We start from the raw sequence: 22,630 nt of genomic DNA, 5'->3' as shown, positions 1-22,630 counted from the left end.
GATGAGCTCTTCGGGATCTCTCAGTCATATGGGTTTCTGCAGACAGGACAACCATATAATACAAGGGGTTTTATAGTCCGGACTACATGTCCCATGATACATTGAGACGTGGATGGCCTGGACTACATTCCATACTCTGAGACAGGGTCCTCAACAGCCGTGACTCAATACATTTTCAATCACACGCTGGGGGGGGTGGGGGCGTGTGGGAAGGCAGAATAAGAATGCAGGCAGAATGTGAGATAAGTCTGCAGACCGAGAGCAAAGATGAGAAACTCTCGGCACGACAGATGGAGAGCAGAATCTCACACTGCCACAAACTGTCTGTGATCCAATAGAGACTCTCGCTTTCGTTAAAACCACCCAATTTTACACGGCTTCAGCTTCATTTTTCCATTTCATAAGTGACATGTCTCTATTTCAGTGCTTTACCAAAAAACTTTCTCTCATCATGGCACGTTGCTGCAGTCGTAGTCGTGTTATATTGTTGTGTAATTACATTCCAGCGATACTGCCTTGCCGGTGCATTGGAGAGACATCCTCTCGCAACACAACTACCCCTCGGTTCTCCCAGTAAAGCAGACGGAGGCTAAAACTGAGCTGAGTGAGTGAGTGAGTGAGTGAGTGAGTGAGTGAGTGAGTCTGCTACGGACGCGGGCGGCCCTGGAAGTCGTTTGGGAGGCTCTGCAGGGAGATTTCAGGCTGTCTGCGGAGGAAACGGAGAGCAGCGCGCACGCCGCATTGATCCGGCACGATTAGCCCTAAGCAGCACCGCCGTAAAGCTCATTACTCTGAATGAAGGGCTTAACCCTCGCCTGCCCGCGCTCACAGATCGGCCAATCCGGCTGCAGCCACTGCAGAGCCTGAGGCAGCGGAGAGGGCCTGAGAGTGTGGAGACTGGCTGGGAGACACACGCACATGCACACACACACACATACAAGCATGCACACACACACACATACAAGCATGCACACACACACACACATGTACAAGCATGCACACACACACATACATACACACAAGCATGCACGCACACACACACACACACACACACACACACACACAGATACATACAAGCAAGCACGCACACACACACACACACACACACACAGATACATACAAGCAAGCACGTACACACACACACACACGCACACACGCACACACATACAAGCATGCACACACACACATACATACACACACACTCACACACTTACATATTGCTATCATCCTACTACAATTGCATACAACCATGAACTGACACACACACACACATTCAGCAGGGGCAGGAGATTCAGGCCAGCCTAGCCACGGCTCCCTGCTGAGCCAATTCCTTCCAGGTCAGAGGTCAGTGCCTTCCCCCAGGGGCTACACCCCAGAGTTCACCAGCTGAGAATAGCTGTCCGTCTCCCAGGGTTTCAGCGCACAGCTAGCTTCAAGGTTAAAGCCCTTCTTCTCCATCTCCACTCATGAACCCCAGCGCTCTCCACTTTCATGTTCCACCCATCCTTCTGTTTCTCTTTAAATCAGGGCTCAGGGAAAAGGCAGCAGTACCTTTTCACAACAGATTCCTCCGATATCAGCTTTCTCCAGTGGAGGACAAGCTGGGGAGGGGAGGCTGTGACACGCTGGGGGGGGGGGGGGGCTCAAGGCGGGTCAGTAGAATGGATTAGGGAATGTTGAGGGCAGGAAAGTGGGTCGAGTCACACCTGCTGCCTTTGGGTTTATTCCCAAACCGGCCAAGGCCGGGCCACAACTGCAGCCCATTAAAGAAGGCCACACCCACCCCCTCCAGGCAACCCCTCACCCCTCCAATCAGAACCAGCAGGCAGACATTTTGTGAGGAGAGATCACGGATGGGGGTGGGTGGGGTCTGGGAAGGAGGAGTAGGCGTGGAACCAAACCATATGGAATGTATAAGGAATGTAGGCTATAAGGAATTTTGTTTGAGTTGACTTTAAAAGTCACCAATATGCCATCCAGTCTCCAGCTGTCCATAGTGTCTCATTAGATAATAGAATCAGCATAACTGACATTGCCGTAGCAGCGATTAGATTATGTGAGCAATGCCAGTAAATATTGGAACATCGGGGAAACAAGATTTCCCAGACCCTCTGGGCACTCTCTCTCCACTCCCCCTTCCCCAAAAACTCTACACCCCTACATCTCTTCTAACTGGCCGAATAACCCATATCCTTGAGTTTCAGGCAATCAGTTAACATAACGTTGGTGACCTGCAAAAAACTCTTGCATCTCATGCACAAGATGTTCCACTTAGCAACCCAACAGTGTGGTTTAGTGGCATGAGGGTTCTAACCAACTTCATTGACCTTTGAGTTCAGAGATATTTCTTGTACACAGACCTCGATGAAAACATCCCAAAACATGACAAAAAAAATCTACGGCTTCTGTATGAGGGACAATAATCAATTTCGATTCAGCAATGTATTCTTTTTTTTTTTTTTTTTTGGAGCTAAATATAAAACCCAATGTCACCAACAAACCGGGACCAGACCTGAACGATGAAGAGTCCCAAGAGATTCACGAACCCCACTGCAGGTGAAGCCGTTGAGTGCTGGTCAGTGATTGGTTTGATGAGTCGCTGATGTCACGTGATCTGTGCGGGTCCTCTCAGAGTATGGATCTCACAGGGCTTCTCACACCCGCCAGTGCCAGTCAGTAGCTTGGCTCTGCGTTACTTTAAGCACTCGACTGCACCGGGAGTTTGGAGAACCCACATCCTGCTAGCATGTTGCTGCTCACGCTGTTCACTGCTAGGAGATCCCCCGTGAATAACCGCAAAGCCTGCTGGGAAAGGACCCAACCTGACCTCACTTACCCTGGGCAGAAACGCCGGGGGGGGGGTTTTATGGAATTAATTTGAGTTTGGCTGCTCAGAGGAGACTGGAGTGAGTGGAGGGAGTGAATTTTTAATGAAAAATCAGCAAATACACAGCTGGAGCCTCTGGAGATGAACCGAACGCCTGGCTGCACCTACTGCTCCTCACAGTACTGCAGAGCAGAACACTGTCAGTGAAGATCACTGGCTAACACTGCAGATCACTGAAGAACACTGCGGAACACAGTCAGTGAAGATCACTGGCTAACACTGCAGATCACTGAAGAACATCATAATGCTGGAGATCATTTCATAGCAATGCCAGGCAGTGCCAGACACTATAGATGACCGTAGCTCACTGTAGATCACTGCAGGCACCGGCAGGTCACTGCAGAACACAGCACAACACTGCATATGACAGCAGAGCTGTGCAGTGCACTGTTAACACTACACACGCTCCATGTCATACCTTCCAGCCATGGATAAACCATAGCAGAAGAACCTCAATCAGGTCTCAGGCTCAGCTCACATCCCCGAGTCTCACTAAACAGAGAGACATCCCCAATCCCATACTGATCACAATCCCAGACTGCTGTCAGGAGAGGCACAGATGGGGACTAAGACAGAAGACAGAAGACAGGCAGACAGGCAGACAGGCAGGAACAGACAAGCACAGACAGGTACAGACTGGCACAGACAGGCACAGACAGTCAGAAACAGACTGGCACAGACAGTCAGGAACAGACAGGCACAGACAGGCAGGAACAGACAAGCACAGACAGGCACAGACAGGCAGGAACAGACAGGCACAGACAGGCAGAAACAGACAAGCACAGACAGGAACGGACAGGCAGAAACAGACAAGCACAGACAGGTACAGACAGGCAGGAACAGACAGGCACAGACAGGCAGGAATAGACAGGCACAGACAGGCAGAAACAGACAAGCACAGACAGGTACAGACAGGTACAGACAGGCAGAGGGGTCAGAGGTGAGAGGTCAGTACCTGAATGTCCTCCAGTAGCTCCAGCTTGCGGCGCCGGATGTTCTCCAGCTCCTGCTGCTCCTCAGGAGTGAGGTCGTTGGGCACTGTGGAGAGAGAAGAGAGGACGAGCGTTCAGTATGTCTCTCTCACACACACACACGCACACACACACGTGCACAGTACACGTACCGTCACACCACAAATGCCCCGCTTTGAACTTTCAACTCTGGACCGCAAATAACACGCAGAAAAAAATGAACACGTTGCATTTCGTACACGTCAAACAGGAAAACATTTCTGACCTTCCTGGCTTTCCATAAGAGCAGGGCGAGATCAGAGTGCAGTCAGGGTCAATACACGATCCGCCCGGGGGTCTTCTGACCTCCCGGTAACCTCGGTAACCTAAGCGTGGACACCACCTGTAACCGCGCGAGCTGCTCCAGACGCAGTACGCGTCCGCGTCACTGTCTGCAGGGTAAACCGCTTCAGCCACAGCGGCCGACCTCCACTGAGAGGTGGAGGAGCGAAGCAGCTCAGAATGAGCTCATCCTCTCCATCTCTGTCCTCCTCTCAGACAGACAGAGAGAGAGAGAGAGAGAGAGAGAGAAGGGGAGGGAGAGAAAGAGAGAGAAGGGGAGGGAGAGAGTGAAAGAGACAGACAGCAGAGGTGTCTGATTTTCAGTGTTTGTTGCATAGTTGATTAAGTTTTGGCTACATAACTGCTGAGCTCTGTATGCCTGTAGGCAAACACACACACACACACTCACCCACTCACGCACACACACAAACACACACAGAGTCTGTGGAAGAGAGGGGCTGTCTGCAAGGGCCTGATTGAGAGCAGGAGGAGAGCACTTAGATATTTACCAGAACTCCAAGGCAGACAGCCAGCCGTCCCTCTGTTTACAAACACTCATGGCATATGTCATATCCACTATAAAATAACCACAGCCCCTGTCCCAGAGGCATCCGGCCTAATCCACTCCCTCGTCCCCTCCCAAGCATAAATCCCTGCCTCTTATCAGAGACAACTTTCACTTCACAGCATCAAGGGCAAGCAGCAGAAAATCTAGGTCTTCAGATACATGCTCTGCTACAGGGCCCGAATGCTCTCTTACAGGGCCCAAATATTCTGATACAGGGTCCAAATGCCCTGAAACATGGTCTAAATGCTCTGCTACAGGGCCCAAATGCTCTCTTACAGGGCCCAAATACAGGGTCCAAATGCCCTGAAACATGGTCTAAATGTTCTGCTACAGGGCCCGAATGCTTAGATACAGCACTTCTGCTACCTTGGATTTGACAGCTCGCTCAGGACCATGAAAAACGCGGGAATAGCCAAGCACTCTAATAACGACTCTCCTCAGCACGGGCACCTTAAACAGGCCCCTTCGCCCCGTCCAGGAAGAGCGGAGGTGCGGAATGAGGACCGCTCGGCCCGTCGTCAGGGGGCGAAGGCATCCCGAGCATGCGGCTTTTCTCACATTCCTCTCAGCTACGAGGTGACCCGGGCTCCGCCCCCCCGACCCAACCTGCAGCCAGCAGTCCAAAGGCCAAGACCTCAACATGACTGGGCTAGGGGGGGGTGGGGGGGTGGGGGGGTGGAGGTGCGACGGACCTCCTGGGCTGTGGTCTTGCCCGCTCAGGCAGTTCTGACCCGCCACACCACTGTCTAATTAAAAAAGTCTAATTAACTCAGGCTTTTACTACTTTTTCTTCTGACCCACAAAGACCAACCCACCCACTCACCCCCACTCCACAGTACCATCACATCCACACACACGCACACGCACGCACACACGCACACTGAGGGCCAATGACCTACAAGCACAAAGTCTACACTGAGGTCCCTGGGCCTGCTTTGGAAACCACTGAAACATCGGGGTAGCCCACAAACCAGACAAGTACACAACAATGAAAACACTACAACATGCATACAAGGCACTGAACTGATGAAGCTGATGGCTGGGTGGCCTGGCAGCATCGCCGATTGGATGAACAATGTGACCAGGGGCGCCACCGTGGATTTTAGGCCCCATGAGAAGATCTCACATTGCCTGCCTGCCTGCCTGCCCCCCCGCCCCCCCTCATGGTGTCACTGAACGAGACTACTGGTCAGACAGTTTACGCAGCCGGTCACATGCTTTCATCTCCGAACAGCTGGCCACTAGCACGGAGGAAGCACAAACGGAAAACCACACCCTATCAAATACGGTACTGTGTAAGTACTAACTGATCACTGTGCTAAAACCTACAGCAGATAAAGAGGCGGCCATCTTTGGTTTGTGTTCTATCCAGTAATTTACCCGGATCATTTACGATAATGACGTGATGAGACAACAGACTACCTGTTAAGGGTTGGCATTTCCTCGAACACAAAGGCTCACCTGTGTGTATTTAGCCTAATCATTTACTCAGTTCTGTTGATTATGAGCAGGGTGGGACATGAATACCAGCCTCCTGCCAAATGCTGGTAAAGTGTTCCTACTCTACCAGCCACTTTGACAAGTAACCGCCCATCACTTGGATGACCTGTTCTATTCTAAACACCTAGTTATATCTGTTACAAGTGAAATTGGCTGATGAATTTTGGAATACGCCAGCCACTCAGAGCACTGGATGGAAAAGTTACTTCCCTGCCCTTATTATGAGCTCACTAGGAGCAAACACCAGGAGCAGCGGTAACAGGTCACGGTGGTCGCCTGCTGCTTGTGCTGGCCTATGGTCTCTCTTCAGCTCTGTCCTTAACCGGTACCGTTTGGGGGACAAATGCACCAACGCAAATGCAAAGCACTGTGAGATGCAGCAGGGGGTTAAGACGCTTGCATGCCTTGGATAAAACGGAAATCGCAGAAAACAGGAACTCCAGTCTCCCCACTTAATTATTCGTCAGAGTGAGGTCATTTTGGGCGCCGCGTTGAGGAAACCGCACGTCCACCCACTGAATTTTTGAGACACTGTCCATGACTGACACCGCCACCGAATCCTCACGGGCCATGCAGAACGAGGGACGCAACGCCCCCCGCCCCCTGTGCGGGACGTCTGTGAGCAGCCAAGGCCGGCTATTCACAGAGCTCTACGAATTCTGGGAAATTTGGGGTTAAGGCAGCTGGTGTGCGGCCAGGCCCTGTGGCCGCGGCCCTGGCGGAAAAGTCCGCATCATCGGGGGATTCTCCCTTGCTCTGCAATCCAGTGATGGCGACATTGAGAAAAACTGGGATTTTTTCATTTTTCCACAAACCTGGCCACACCACGCTTTCCCAGCACAGTCCAAACCTCCCCGCCCCCGCCCCCCCCCCCCCCTCCCAGGAGCAGGGGACCAATCCCACCACAAGACACAGCTTCAAGCGTCACTTTGGTAAAGCAGAAGGACTGGGGGTCAGTTTTTTTTTTTAATGCCTTTTGCTTTTGTGAATGATTCCTGCAGAAACTCATGCTTGGCCTGGACCCAAGTGACCAAAACTGGCAACCACAAAGCTAACACATGACCTACGAAGGAGGAAATGGGGGGGGGGGGTGTATCTGCAGATGGGTCTGACCGGAGCGCTCTTCGCTCTGGGACAAACAGAGGAATTCTCTCTCTTCATAAATGATTCAGGTCATGTGGAGCATGCATTCTGGAGCTCCGCTCCACTCAGGACAGGGGGAAAGGGTACAGGATCATCTGTTCCCATTCTAAGTAGCGGAGGTCAGACAGAGGTCAGGGAACACATTAAAGGCACAGGTACACCTCTCCTCTCTCTCTCTTTCTCCCAAATCCCACTGACCTCCATCTTATAAAAAAAGGACTACGCTGAAAAACAGAGAGGTTTCATAAAGGAGTGAAGGAAAAGCTGAATGAATTATTATTCATTTGTGCCGTTATTCATGAATAATACGCCCAAATTTATCTTAAAAAGACATCTTTCCAGGGTTGTGAGAGTGAGATGGAGAGACAGAGAGAGAGAGAGAGGAACCTGAGTTTCAGTGTCTGTTGCATATATGGCTGAGGTTTGGCTATCTAACTGCAACATCAAAACCAGTGAACAGGGAAGGACAGAGAGGCAGAGAGCCATTGTGAAAGACAGCCAAAGAAAGGAAAAGGCAGAGAAGTAAAGAATTCCAGAGGGGGACAGAGAGAAAGAGATGTCACTAGTTGTTTTGAGCCCTGGTTTCAATGACATACAGGGCAGAGGGCTGCAGAAGTATTCTTGCTCCTTTATGCAAGAGGCAGAAACTGTTCTGTCTCGTTACCTTCACAGTCAGTCACCCATAAAACATGGCGTCCCGCCTCTCAGGCTCGGCCCCTCCCTGCCTCTCTCAGTAAATCATCCTGTCCCCACAGCCCCAGCCCACAAAGCTTGTAGGGACTGAACTCTCCGTTTCCCTGCAAGTCAAAGACAAAAGCCCCGAAACCAACCTCACGCTCACTTGCAGGACTGCAGCGTCTTTGAAGGCGAAAAAAAAAAATCCCCACAACGTCGCCTCCCACGTCCGCCTCCGCCCGCCTCCCCCCCTCCCCCCCCCCCCCACCCCCCCCCCCCCCCGCCCCAATAAGGGTTCCGAGAAGAACCGGGGCCACTCCCCCCCCCACCTTATCATGCCAGAATAACAAGCTGGACCCCATGTACATGGCGCGGGTGGGTATTCTGGGGAAAAACATATTGGGTCTTTTATCACAGCGAGCTTGTAGGACAATGCCAAGGGCAGCAGGATGAGGCGCGGCGCGGCGGGCGTTTCTGGCTCGCCGTGAGCGATGTGGCAGAGCCGACGGGATCGCGCCGGGCCGCTCGTAAATCCCGGGAGACAGCGGAGCGCGGCGTCCGCGACAAAACCCACTTTAGCGTGAACAACAGCCCATCTGTCAGCTGATACAGGCCGCCGACCAAACCCGTCTGTCTGGACGCTCTCGGGTCTAGACTCTCCATCTCACTTTAGTCTCCAGACTCTCCATCTCCTCTGTCTCACTTCAGTCTCCAGACTCTCCATCTCCTCCTCACTTTAGTCTCTAGACTCTCCATCTCCTCCTCACTTCAGTCTGTAGACTCTCCATCTCCTCCTCACTTCAGTCTCTAGACTCTCCATCTCCTCCTCACTTTAGTCTCTAGACTCTCCATCTCCTCCTCACTTTAGTCTCCAGACTCTCCATCTCCTCCTCACTTCAGTCTGTAGACTCTCCATCTCCTCCTCACTTTAGTCTCCAGACTCTCCATCTCCTCCTCACTTTAGTCTCCAGACTCTCCATCTCCTCCTCACTTTAGTCTCTAGACTCTCCATCTCCTCCTCACTTCAGTCTGTAGACTCTCCATCTCCTCCTCACTTTAGTCTCCAGACTCTCCATCTCCTCCTCACTTCAGTCTCAGACTCTCCATCTCTCCTCACTGTTAGGTCTCAGACTCTCCATCTCCTCCTCACTTTAGTTTCTAGACTCTCCATCTCCTCCTCACTTTAGTCTCTAGACTCTCCATCTCCTCCTCACTTTAGTCTCCAGACTCTCCATCTCCTCCTTCTCACTTTAGTCCAGACCAGTGGTTTTTCAAGCATACACAGTGGGTTCTCCTAGACTGAGTTTTGGAACCTTTGGTCTAGGCTCTCTTCTGCTTTGGACTAGACTAGACTATCTCTCTCTCTCTGTCTGTCTCTGGAATAGAGTCCCTCTCTTTCCTGGCATGCTTTAGTCTGGACCCTCCTTTTACTGAAGAGCTTTGGGCTAGTCTCTCTCTTTTTCACACCATCCAGAAGAGATTTAGAGTGGACTGCCGTTCACTAGAAGTGTGCTTCAGATTTTCTCACCTCACATAACACTTCGGTCATTTGGTCAATGTGGTTCACTCTAGATTCTCTCAGTGTAGTTCAGACTGGACCCTTTCAATGTGGTCAGGGTTGGACTCTCACATCATGCTTCAGACCGATCTCTCTCCAGTCCTTCTGCTGTCTGCATTCTCTCTCCTCGCACACCCGAGCCAGAGCTCTCCCTCACATGCGTTCTGTGGGTGGGGGGAAGGCATTCTGGGAAAGCGAGAAACCGTTTCTCGTCTGGGCGGAACTGCAGAAAAAATTTCTGCAATTTACGTTGTAATTCCCCCCCCAAAAAAACCTCCCCAAAAACAGCAAAAATAAAAGGGGCGAGGTGTGGGAGTTCTCTTTGTTTTCTTAGAAAAGACGACCTCAGAATTTCACAACATCCCTCCTGCTATTTAAACACACGCACAACCACCAAGGGGCTGGCTCTCGTTGCCGTGGAGACCTTGTTTCTCTCTCCTCCTCAAAGGCAGCGCCCGTAACAAACAGCAAACCCCGGGGCTCCCCTGTACCAGACAGGGAGGTTCTGGAGGGAGACGGGGTTCTGAGAGGGAGTGCGTGATGGTGCTGTGGGAGGGGGGGTTGGGTGGTGTGTTTGTGGGGGGGTGTAGGGCTGTGTTTCTGAGGGGGGGGGGGGTTGGCGTGCGATGTGGGAAAAGGGGACAGACAACCAGGCAGCAGGCGGGCTGGAATCTGGGTTTTGGGCCAGCCTTTACCGACAAGACCTCAGACATCCCCGCAATCTCTCAAACGATCTGACCCCAATTCACTCCTGCCCACACGAAACCAAACAACTGAACACCGAAAACACCGAAAAAGAGTGTGTGCACGCACGCACTACCGCGCGCCTGTGTGTATGTGCGCAAGCCTGTGTGTAAGTGTGTGCGCGAGCATGTGTGTGTGCGCGAGCGTGTGTGCGTCTGTGTGTGCACGTGTGCGTGTGTATGTGTGTGTATGATTTTGGGGCCCGGCGCCGCCCCGCCCTGGCCCTAAATCCTTAACGGGAACATTTGCAGTCATGGTAATGTCTCTGGGTGGGAGCAGGAAAGCAGCGACAGCGTTTTGGGCCCCATACCCGCCGAGACCGCCACTCTGCCTCCCCCCCCCCCCCAGCTCCATCAGCCTCTGACTGCGATTGGGGGGTCAGTGGACCAGCAGAGGGGGTAACAGGATTAGGCCGGGGCGGGGCGGAGGGGTCTGATCCTCTTAAGGACAGAACAGGGCAGCGTGAGGCCAGAGAGAAACTCCTCCGCACTTACAGTGACCCTGGAGAATTCAACCACCTCACTGCCACCTCACCCCCCCCCCTCTCCTTCTCTACCTCACTTCCCTCTCTCATCCCTCCCTTCCCCCCTCTCCTCTCTCCTCTCCTCCCTCGTCTCTACAGAGGGGCGCAGTCCCGGGCGGTAAGTAAACAGGAAGGAGCGGGTGTTTTGGGAGCCGGGGGGCGGGGCGGTGGAGGACGGGAAGATGGCGGATAGCGGACAGCAGATAGCATCGCTGCGTCCCAGCCTGCCACTGCACAGCTCGCCCACTCCGACATCACACGGCCCCCCCGTTAACCATCTCTCTGCCAGAACCGCCACCACCAAACCGCAAGATAGCATCCCCCCCCCAAGGGCAGCACCGTTACAGCGATGACAATGGTGAAAATGAGTTATGATGATGAATACTTACATTGTATTTTCGCCATCGATTATGGTAATGAAGTCTGTTAGTCTACGACAGACACGGACATGGTGGATATTCTAGATCAACTGGACCTTTAACCCCCGAGAAAAGGCCAGCCCATCGGCACAGCCGGCTTCAGTCAGCTGATTGGCTAAGAGGTTGGAAGAGAAGCCCAGAGCGGCCTTCTGATTGGCTATCCATTCTAATTATTTTCTGAATTTCAAATGCCACCACATTGTTAAAATCATCCCCCTTCTATCCTTCACCAATGACAAGCGCAAGTGAGGTCATCTTGTTCTTTATGCCTGCACCGTGTCATCTGTCTTTCCAGATCACTTTCATCCGTTTAAACCACCAGTGATTGGAGAGGAAGAGCTGACATCACACTGCAGGGTGAGAAAACCGGGGGGGTCGTTTCCATGACACCCTCTCTCACATGCCCTGATAACCCTTCCTTAAGACGTGTTTTCGGACAGGTGACGCTCTCTCCCGGGATTCTCCGGCATGCTGAGAGACGGAGGATGAAATATGCTCTGAAATGCGGACATAAATCCATTGGCACACGAATGTAGCCTCTTTAAATGCTCACGGTTCGAACTCCAATCTCAAAAATGTTTACAGATCCTAGGATTCCCCTAAAGAGGGAGCACAGGAAGTTCTGGTTTAAAGCTGTGATACTGTCTGGCAGAACATTCAAACACAACACACGGGGGCACATTTAAGCCGGGGGCAGAAGCAGCCGGGCTAGGGATAGTCAGAGACGCAGATGATGCTCTGACCCCATACAGGCTTCTCCATGTGCAGGCTAGCATAGCGCCATTAGCATACCGCCATTAGCCACCTTCCACTCCAGCCCGGGCTAACCTGGCTTCAGTTAGGCTAAACTCAGACTGCGATGCATGAGGAGGGTTATTTTGATTTGAATCCCCGGGGGTCGGGAACGCCCCTCCCGGTCAAGGTACAGACCTGACCGCAGCAGTCACCTCCAGCCCAGTGACCCCTGACCTCTGAACCCTGTCCCGAACACAGCACCACGCACATTCCTCCCACAGACGTGGCAGGGTCACACGGGGGGAGAGGAGCAGCACAATGCGCCCCATTCAGCGAGACCTCGGACGCCCCCCCCCCCCCGGCTGCAGGGCGACCTGAGGGGGAGGAGGTGCGCTCTGTAAAGGAGGCGTAGGACTCCTGGCAGGGGAACACAACGAAGCACGGAAGATCAGAGCCGCCTTTGTGCGCCCGACATATAGGACCTTCTACAACAAAGGCCAGAAGAGGGGTTCCCCCGATAATCTGCATTTATTTACCGGAAATTATTTTCCAGCTTTTGAAGCCCCTTTCAAAGCTAAGTGAGTGGAAGGACTGTTTAGCACAGTATTAGCTAACAGTTCATTAATGCTTTGCAATGCTTCACATTAATGGCATTTAACAGACACACTTATCCAGAACAGCTTGCAAAACTTATTTGCATTTCTTACACCCAATCCATTTATACAGCTGGATAAATACTGAAGCAACTGATATTACGTGCCTTGCTTACCAAAGGTAAAACAGCAGTTTCCTACCTGGGACAATCAAACCTGCAATTTTAGGCTACATGTCCAGTTCCTTGCCCACTACACCACATTACCTTTTCATTACGATTACAGATGGAATACAGGACACACCACAGCAAAGGCAAATAGTGCTCACAAGTAGTAGCTGTCACAGTTACTAGATAGCTGCACTGCACATGTGCAGTGAGCCTCGGAGTGGCTTCAGTGCTGCTGATAAGCTAAAGTGTGATCCCTGCGCTCTCTTCTAAACCCTATCACTCACCCACCTGTTTTCCTCACCAGACAAACACAAATGGCCATCCACAGTCAGGAAAATAATTCTGCAAGACACACAGCCCAGTTCACCCAAATGGACTGCCGTTTTATGCTTAAGGAGCAGATCCTATAACCAAAGCCACAGGAAACCTTTGCTAGACAGCATTGGCACATGGCTACAGCACTTCACATTACCTTACAGTTCTGTCACTTGATCCAGAGCAACATACAGTGGAGAACATCAACGTTACTCTTAGAATACAAACGTTACGTTAATGAAGCTCTCTGTCTCTCTCTTTCTCTCTCTGACTCCCTCTCTGTCTCTCGGTCTCTCTATAAATTACTCCATGCCACAGGGACTCTACACGCCAGTGAGTAAATGACACAGGCATGTCAGCAAACACTCAAACGCACACATTATTCTTTCAGCCATGGAGGCTCAAGCACAGAATACACGCACAATTACACACAGAGACAGACCAGGTGCACACGCGCACAGAAGCACGTGCGCGCACACGCTAAAAACATGCCTTCGCCGCGCCGCACGTGTCACGCCCGCGCGTCGCGGAACACCTACCGTTGCCCCCGACGCCCACGTCAGTCAGGAACCGAACCCGGGTCCCAGCGTGGGGAGCCGCTCTCCTCGCCGGTGAGCGAGTGCGCGAGAGCGACCGGGCGAACGAGACTCGTCAATCGTAAAAGTGCTCAGCGCAGCCGCAGACGCGGAAAGAAAGGCGCCGCGCGCAGACGCGGTCCGTTTACTCACGCAGAACCGCGCTCGGGTCACCGCAGCGCCTCGGCCCGACGGCGAGCGGCACCCAAACTCCCCGGCGGCTCCGCGCTGCCAGCGCCGCCCCGATAAGCTCCTCTCCAGCACAGACCTCTAAACCGGCTTTAACGAGGGGGGGGTGGAGGCGTCCGAGCGACCGTACCCGTCTCCCGACCGTACCCTGCCAGTACGACGCGGGTCGGGTGACCGAGGTCTTCCTCCTTCCTGTTCTCTCTCCCTGCTCCTCCTCCTCCTCCTCCTCGCGTTCCCCCCGGTCCTCGGGCTTCCGAGCCGCACAGCTCTTCCCGCCGTTCCCGCTAAGAGGCCGCGGGAATCCAAGCGCGCGCGCGCGGAACCGGAGAGAGGAAACGGGCGGGTGGGCGGGCGAGCGAGCTGCTCCGGTGACGCGGAGAGAGAGAGAGAGCGAGAGAGATGGAGCCGGCGTCCACAGCGCTGTCAGTCCCAAACGCACACTACCCAGCCTGCTCCCGATACTCAGCTACATCTGGAGAGCAACCCCCCTCTCTCTCTTACTCTCTCTCTCACGCTCTCTCTCTCTCTCAGTAATGTCACTGTCACAGAGGCACCATCTACTGGCCAAACTCTGTTCCTTCACCCACTCATTCTCTCTCTCACATACTTGCCAAAGCACATATTGCTAATTGTAAAACAAAACAATTTAACAGTCTAACAAATATTAATAATATGTAACTGATTTCTGTTTTTATGTTTCTCTCTCTCTCTCTTTCTCTCTCTCTCAGATGGTTGCACAACCTAATCTGGACATGTGCAGGCGCTCAGCTTTCCGACTGGCTGTCCAGCTCCCCATGAGGTTTGGCGGGGGTGGAGGTGGGTGGAGGGACAGGCCATCACAGGGGCATTCCATTTCCGCCCGCAGAGGACCCCCCCGGGCTGACTTCCTGTAAAGCCACGGCTTCCGAGAGCCCACCACTTTTTCCTTCTGATGCCATAATCTCGCCAGAAACACACGATTAACTAGAAGAGTTTCACAACGGCATTACATCGTCCATTTCCTTAAAATGACACCGCACGTTCCCTCCTCTATCAAATGACGCAGGCTGCATTCAGGAATCAAGGGTAAACAACAACAGTGTCAATCTTGGGAATGGAACCCACCCACCTAAACCCACTTCACTAACCACTACACCCCACTGACACGCTGGTGGGACTTGAGCACGTCCCATACTGCACTGCACCTTTCTCGCCTCTCCCTTTAAGGGACACCGCCTCATCCCCGGCCAGCCCTCATGACGCAGCAATGCTCACACCAGTGAGTGTGTGTGTGTGTGTGTGTGTGTGTGTGTGTGTGTGTGTCGGGGGGGGAGGGTTATTGGGGGGCATGCCTGGGAATATTAAATCTCTGTCCATAGAGCCAAGAGAGTGACTCAGCATTAATGAGTCAAGATATACAAGACACAAGATCCCAGAAGGCACCATATGGCCCCGCAGAGCATAAAACACTAAAGCACAGAAATATTATTCATACGACTGACAACATGATATTTGGTCGTCTATCTTCTAATTTAATTAACAACTGATTATCACCATACAGTCATAATTATCATTTTCCTATTTTAGCAACGTTCTACGTTTTAACACGTAATATTTTCAGTGACACCGACAGAGCTATAAAAAAAATACCATTTAAGAGAAGAGGACACGTGTGAACGGTGATCTGAGCGTGTCTCACATCAGCCCCCTGAATCACAGGCTGAGTCAGGAATCCTGCACGACCCTCGGGGACACTGCTCCACCCCCGCCCGGACCGGAATCCCAGAATTCCTCCAAGCGAGCGAGAGGAAGCAGAGTAAACACGACCCTGCCCCAAAGCAAACAGCGCCGCGTGACGACGCCGCTCCGAGAGTCCGAAGGGATCCCGTTTCGACCCCGAACCGCGGCCGCCCCTCCTGCGACACCGTCTCCAGTGAGCGCGGAACCAGGGCCGAATGGGGCGGGCTGTTCCTGGGGGGAACTTTAACGACGGCGCACACAGTCTACTCTACCGAGCCCCACGCTGCCCCCTCTGGGGAACCGGGTGAACTTCGTGCCCGTGTCAGAGGCAACGGCCAATGGGGAAAGGTTAGTCATCCACTATGTGTCCAGCTGCTGGTCTTCCCGCTAAAGGTCAAAAAGGCCCCTCCCGCCGTCTGCGGCAGCTGTTCTGGCGAAGCCGCGAGCGTGGGGGGCGGAGTCACACCTGCGTTACGGGAAACGGTTGCGCTCATTTCCGTAACGCCCTGTCCCACAGCCAGAGGAAACATGGGCCATGACTCGGGGCCCAGCGCCGCGCGCAATCGTTTTTGTTCGGTTCACAGTTTTTTTTCTTTCTTTTGTAGGCCGGGACCATTGTAAAAAAATAAAAAAAAACAACACTACCTATAATTCAGAGCAAGTCGCATGATTTAAGTCCAGAGTGCAGCGCTAAGCTGGGGGCTGCCCAAGTGCCCGCTGGCAGCCGAAGGGCCGGTTACTGACTCGAGGCCAGCCGGCTACTTTCATCCGCAAGCTTCTGACACCCCCCTCACCTCCCCGACACTGGCAATTCACCAGAAGGTGCTGTCTCTAAATACCCCTACTCTCAAATAGCGGGTGTTCGAAAATGTGAGAACCACCCAGATTATTCATTATGGCTCCTAAAATGATTCCTTTGAATGGGTTTAGAAGTTATATTGAACTTTTGATACGGTCCCTTGTCCGTACGCTGGTTAACCCATCGTTACCGTGCGAGTGGGGAGGGACTTACACTTTCACACGGTCCCTCGCCCATGCGCTGGCTAACCCTGTGTGGCTGTGAGTCCCCTGGGGGTCAGCAGTTTGGGGCCGGGGTGGGAGAAAGTGTTTTTAAGAGCTGCTTACGGGGCTTTTGGGGGATCCAGACCTGGGATGGGAGGCAGGGGGGGGGGCCGTAGGCCTCTGCTCTACACAAACAGGGACATAGCTGTGCTGAGAAAACATCCTGTGACCATGCAAACGCACACACAAAAGCACTTTTCATCTCCCTCTCTGTCCCTCTCTTCCACACATTCCACACATACACACACACACACACCACATATGCTACATGAACACACACTCTGAGAGATGTAGCCTATACGCACATGCAAACTATATTATAATCAACATTTCTCAGCTACATATAATGCATGTGCGCATACACACACACACACACACACTCTATATAAACACCTCCACCCTGAGGTGAGAATATACGTTTCCTGTCTCTTCACATACGCATTTATATCTCTACAGCCTCTCCACACGAGCAGCCACGGAGGCCCAGCTCTGCAGTGACACGGTGTCTGTGTCGCACACACTCACACACCAACAGACAGGACACGGTGCTCACCGGTAAAACGTGTTCGTGGTTGTGCGCGCTTCACCTTTTACACTGTGGGGCCCTGGCTTGCTGCTCCACATGGCTCACACATTTTCTGCATTACGTGTGTAGCGTTGGCGCGAGTGTGAGATACACAGAGAGGACGTGGATGAAAGCGTTCTCTGATTTTAGAGCATATTGTTGAGGAGTTTTGATGCGACGCACAGCCAGAAGCCTCTAATCCACTGTCAGAACTCAAAAGAAGAGCTATCAAACTCCGTAAAGATAAACTGTATGCGATTCTAAACAGAACTGCATTGATCAGTCGCTGTTTTTCTCCATACAACAGTGAGATGGCAATCTTGGTAAAGTGTGCGATAATACGATTTAGAGAAACTGAAATGACAGATTTCATAAATTCATACAATTCTTATCTTTAGCACCGGATGGAAGGCGACCAAAGCACCCGTGTGTTATCAGGGTCAATCTGGACAGACGGGGAGTCATCATTCATTCCCGTGAACCTGGCTCTGGGTCAGGAGCCTGACACCTTCACCAAAAGCAGGTCTCCTGGCAACTGCAAGACCGTCACCACCTCGCTACACCAGAGAAATCACATGATTATACAAACATTTCACAGGAAGCTCAGCTCGTACGGTAACCAGAACAACAATCTGTCCTTCACACGAAAAACGCACATCGACAGGCCCCGCCTCCTGAGCGATGGCACCCGACAGCGTGCCCCTGGGTGGAGTCGCAGAGCGGGCGAGAGAGGCAGGAAGTGGGACGGGAGCGTACTTCCTGCTGGGCCGATGGCAGAGGCCGCGGCTTCCTGTCGAAGCACTTTCTCACAGCTCTGGGCGGAGCTGCAAGAGGACGTCAAGACGGCCACACAGAACTCTGGGCCGCTCCCCAATTTCTGCGCGGTCAGCAGAACACCGAAAGTGCCAGTGTCACAGGATATCACAGCGGAGAGCGTAACCGTGTTCCCACGGCAACTGCGGTTGAAAGAGCATCAGCGGGCAAACAATCTCCGCAGTGAACCTACCCACCCCACCCCACCCCACCCCCCTCCCGTAACTGCACACGCATGTGCACCCACGCTCACGTGCACCCACGCGCATGTGCACCCACGCTCACGTGCACCCACGCTCATGCTCACACACACTCCGCTGCAAATTCTCTTCGTTTGACTTCAGAACTTTACCTCAGTCCTTCAGCACCAAAAGCTCACCTGCCTGCCATGCCTGGTTGCTGTATATCAAAGCTGAACTGTGGATAAAGAGCCATTTCTTACTCGTGGTGCTGAGCAACAGTCTCTCCTGCAGCCTGTTTTCACAGTGAAGGCCCAAATAAAACACCAAAAAGCCCAGGTGAAAAGATACTATAAAACAAGTTGAATCCAACTTCGGTTGTAACTACAGATTATATTTTAAGCAGAAATGAACTCTCCTCTTTTTCCAGCCCTTTGGTTTAAAAACAAAGGTGCGCAAAGACCAGGCAAACAAATACAAACATTTGGGCACAAGTGCCATCATCAACAAACAAACACCGCTTGAATCACTTAGCCTCATCTTAACTAAAAGCTTTGAGAGCAGACCTTTCCTAAATGCAGTTACTGATCATTAGTAAGGCCGCTCTATAAAGGCTCTCTGCATGGTTTCTGCGTCTAAGGCCTGATGAACTCTGTTCTGATACTGAAAGGCTGAGCAATAACAGCAGGGGATGATGAGTTTCTCAGAGACACGCAGGACAGGTTTAACCTCAGCAGCTACAGCAGGCAGTGGAGAGGATTTACTGTAGGGCGAGAGCACGCCCCAGCCTTTTGCTCCTCTAATGGAAAACAAAAGCAGGTGCAAAGGTGCGGCCCTTAGACTGAACCGCACACGCAGAACAGGAGGAGCCCGCAGGCCAGGCGACAGAATGAAATCAACAACCCGGCCTGCCAGCCCCCATACACAGACCAGGGAGTGCCAGCCCCCATACACAGACCAGGGAGTGCCAGCCCCCATGCACAGACCAGGGAGTGCCAGCCCCCATAAACAGACCAGGGAGTGTGCAGGCCCCACACACAGACCAGGGAGTGTCAGCCCCCATACACAGACCAGGGAGTGTGCAGGCCCCATACACAGACCAGGGAGTGCCAGCCCCCATACACAGACCAGGGAGTGCCAGCCCCCATACACAGACCAGGGAGTGCCAGCCCCCATACAGAGACCAGGGAGTGCCAGCCCCCATGCACAGACCAGGGAGTGTGCAGGCCCCATACACAGACCAGGGAGTGCCAGACCCCATACACAGACCAGGGAGTGCCAGCCCCCATACACAGACCAGGGAGTGCCAGCCCCCACACACAGACCAGGGAGTGCCAGCCCCCACACACAGACCAGGGAGTGCCAGCCCCCATACACAGACCAGGGAGTGCCAGCCCCCATACACAGACCAGGGAGTGCCAGCCCCCACACAGACCAGGGAGTGCCAGCCCCATACAGAGACCAGGGAGTGCCAGCCCCCATGCACAGACCAGGGAGTGTGCAGGCCCCATACACAGACCAGGGAGTGCCAGACCCCATACACAGACCAGGGAGTGCCAGCCCCCATAAACAGACCAGGGAGTGCCAGCCCCCACACACAGACCAGGGAGTGCCAGCCCCCACACACAGACCAGGGAGTGCCAGCCCCACACACAGACCAGGGAGTGCCAGCCCCCATAACAGACCAGGGAGTGCCAGCCCCACACACAGACCAGGGAGTGCCAGCCCCCATACAAGACCAGGGAGTGCCAGCCCCCATCACAGACCAGGGAGTGCCAGCCCCATGCACAGACCAGGGAGTGCCAGCCCCCATACAGAGACCAGGGGTGCAGCCCCCATACACAGACCAGGGAGTGCCAGCCCCCATACACAGACCAGGGAGTGCCAGCCCCCATACACAGACCAGGGAGTGTGCAGCCCCCATACACAGACCAGGGAGTGTGCAGGCCTGGGTACACCAGAGAGCCCCCATCACAGACCAGGACGTCACCCACACACAGACCAGCACCTGGTAGCACATCACCCGCACACCACGCTCACACACACAGACACACACACACACAGCGCATAAACATCACACCACACCACGCTCACACACACAGACAGACACACACACAGCGCATACACATCACACCACGCTCACACACACAGACAGACACACACACACAGACAGCATATACACACCACACCACACTCAGACACACACACACAGTGTATACACATCACACCACACCACGCTCAGACACACATACAGACACACACACACAGCTAGCACTACACATACAACACACACCACACTCACACACACAGACACACACACACACAGCGCATACACATCACACCACACCACGCTCACACACACACACAGCGTATACACATCACACCACACCAAGCTCAGACACGCATGCACGCATGCACACACACACATACACACAGCGTATAAACACCACACCACACTCACACACACAGACAGACACACACACACTTTATGCCTCACCTCAGTTATATCCACAGGCTTAACATGCAAACGATGTTCCTGAAGGGTGCAGGAATTTGATCGTTATCTGGCGCGAGGCCTGATTTGCATTGGGAGCGAGCCGAAGCTGTCCTGCACAGAGCTGCAGTCAGGCAGTGCGGGCCGCACAGGGCCACGCGTGGGGCAGGTGCGGCTCGCTTCTGCAGCTGAAACCTGCCATTTTATGAGCGCTCCACCGCCTCTACCCAAACACGAGGGGAACGAGAACCTGCCCCTACCTGCTCTGGGCCGCAGGGGGGGAGAGAAAGAGAGATAAAGAATGAGAGAGGGAGGGAGAGAGATGAGTGATGAAGAGAGAGAGGCACGGAAGGGGAAAGAAAAGAGGCAGAGAAAGGAAGACAAAGAGCAAGGAGAAGATGGGGGGAGAGAGACGAGAGGTAAGAAAAACAAGAAAAAAAAACAGAAGAGACAGAAGAGAGAAGTAAAGCAAAAGACAGACAAGGGGAAACAGATAAAGGGAAAGAGGGGGAGGCATAAAGAGGAATGGAGAGAGAGATAAATAGAGAAGGGGAAGGAAAAAAAAAAAAAAAACTTACAGTAAAAAAAAAAAGGACAGTACTGCAGCCTAGTTTCCAGGCCGGGCCTTACATTTACACACATTGCACTGTGCATGCAATTTCACAACAACATTCATACCTTAGACACGCAACATGGGCATCTTCCGCAAGCACACAATTACATAACCATTAGCCATAAACAACTGTGAACAGAAACTTGCAGCATTCCTGCATTCGAGTGTCAGGAGATGGCGAGTTGTTTCCACAGACTCACGCCCGAGACAGAATCACGCAGAGACAAGAGAGCGCGGGAGAGCTCAATGTTCAGGGGAGGGCTGGATGGGAGGAGCGTGGACTTATTTTGGGGTTTTGGGGGGCATGTAGGGCTGGCTGTACCTCCAGTCACTGCCAGAGAGGCTAGCTTGAGCCCTTGAGATGCAGAACAACAGCCATCTCAAGGGCTCTTATCCAGACCGACTTTTGCATTTTGTTTGTACACAGTATCTATTTACACAGCATACATACTGAAACAATTCATACTGAGTACCTCGTTCAAGAGTACAGGGGCTTTATCCTACCTGGGAATCAAAATTACAACCTTTCATTTCCTTACTTTCCTATTCCACCCAGCCTCTTCCACCAATGACTGCGTCCATTTTCCTCATCTCAACAGTAGGGCCCAGGGTCATGTGACCTAGTCCCCTCCAGCAGCGTTCCCCGGACAGCGTGTGAACCCGGACCGGGATCAGCGCTCGCCATATCCTTCGGTAACCAAGGCGAGCGGGAGAGAGAGAGAGAAACCCGACCGGCCGGAACGGCGTGGGAATACCCGCGAGGCGGCCGAAAGGGAAGGATGAGGGCGCGCCCCGCCCCCTAGCGTGCCTGACTCCGGCAGAACCGCGGCGCGATATGTGGGTCACCTCCAAGCCCGATCGATCGGTTCGCCGCCCGTCGATAAGCGGGTCAGATTTCGCCCCGGCGCAGATTTAGGAACTGAACAGGAAGTGGCAGATTTCTGAAAGCCTCATTAGATGACATCATTTACTGCGCTAGCGTGCAGTAGCCTTTAGCCAGGCGTACGTACACTTCAGTTTACATTTTCTAATACGGTTTACTCTTGCTAGGGCAATTCACACTGAGCGCCTTTGCTCAGGGGAACAACTGCATTTGCCCCACGTGGGAGACAACAAATTAGCAATCAATCTGTTTACTCCCAGATCCTGAACTAGCACCGTACACTGAAGCCCCTAACTTGAGCACAACTGTGAACCACTGCTTTATCTGAATGATTTCCGAAGCACTGAGCTGCTGGCAAACGTTTTGCACTTTTCACTTTAAGGCCTAAATTGCTATACAGAATCCCAAGGCCATTC

The 22,630-nt window shown here is 52.8% G+C and overlaps 1 protein-coding gene across 1 annotated transcript in view; it reads right to left on the bottom strand.

Moving 5' to 3' along the window:
- Nucleotides 1-22,630, bottom strand: part of LOC135243374 (cytohesin-1-like) — a 56,696-nt gene that overhangs the window by 13,861 nt on the left and 20,205 nt on the right. Inside the window, exon 2 of the mRNA XM_064315156.1 lies at nt 3,843-3,925. Coding sequence (XP_064171226.1) covers nt 3,843-3,925 — 83 coding nt within the window. The remainder of the gene's footprint in view (nt 1-3,842; nt 3,926-22,630) is intronic.

Source organism: Anguilla rostrata, chromosome 17 (assembly GCF_018555375.3).
Source record: "Anguilla rostrata isolate EN2019 chromosome 17, ASM1855537v3, whole genome shotgun sequence".
In the NCBI taxonomy this organism is placed as follows: domain Eukaryota; kingdom Metazoa; phylum Chordata; class Actinopteri; order Anguilliformes; family Anguillidae; genus Anguilla; species Anguilla rostrata.
This window is presented reverse-complemented; position numbering and strand designations above follow the sequence as displayed.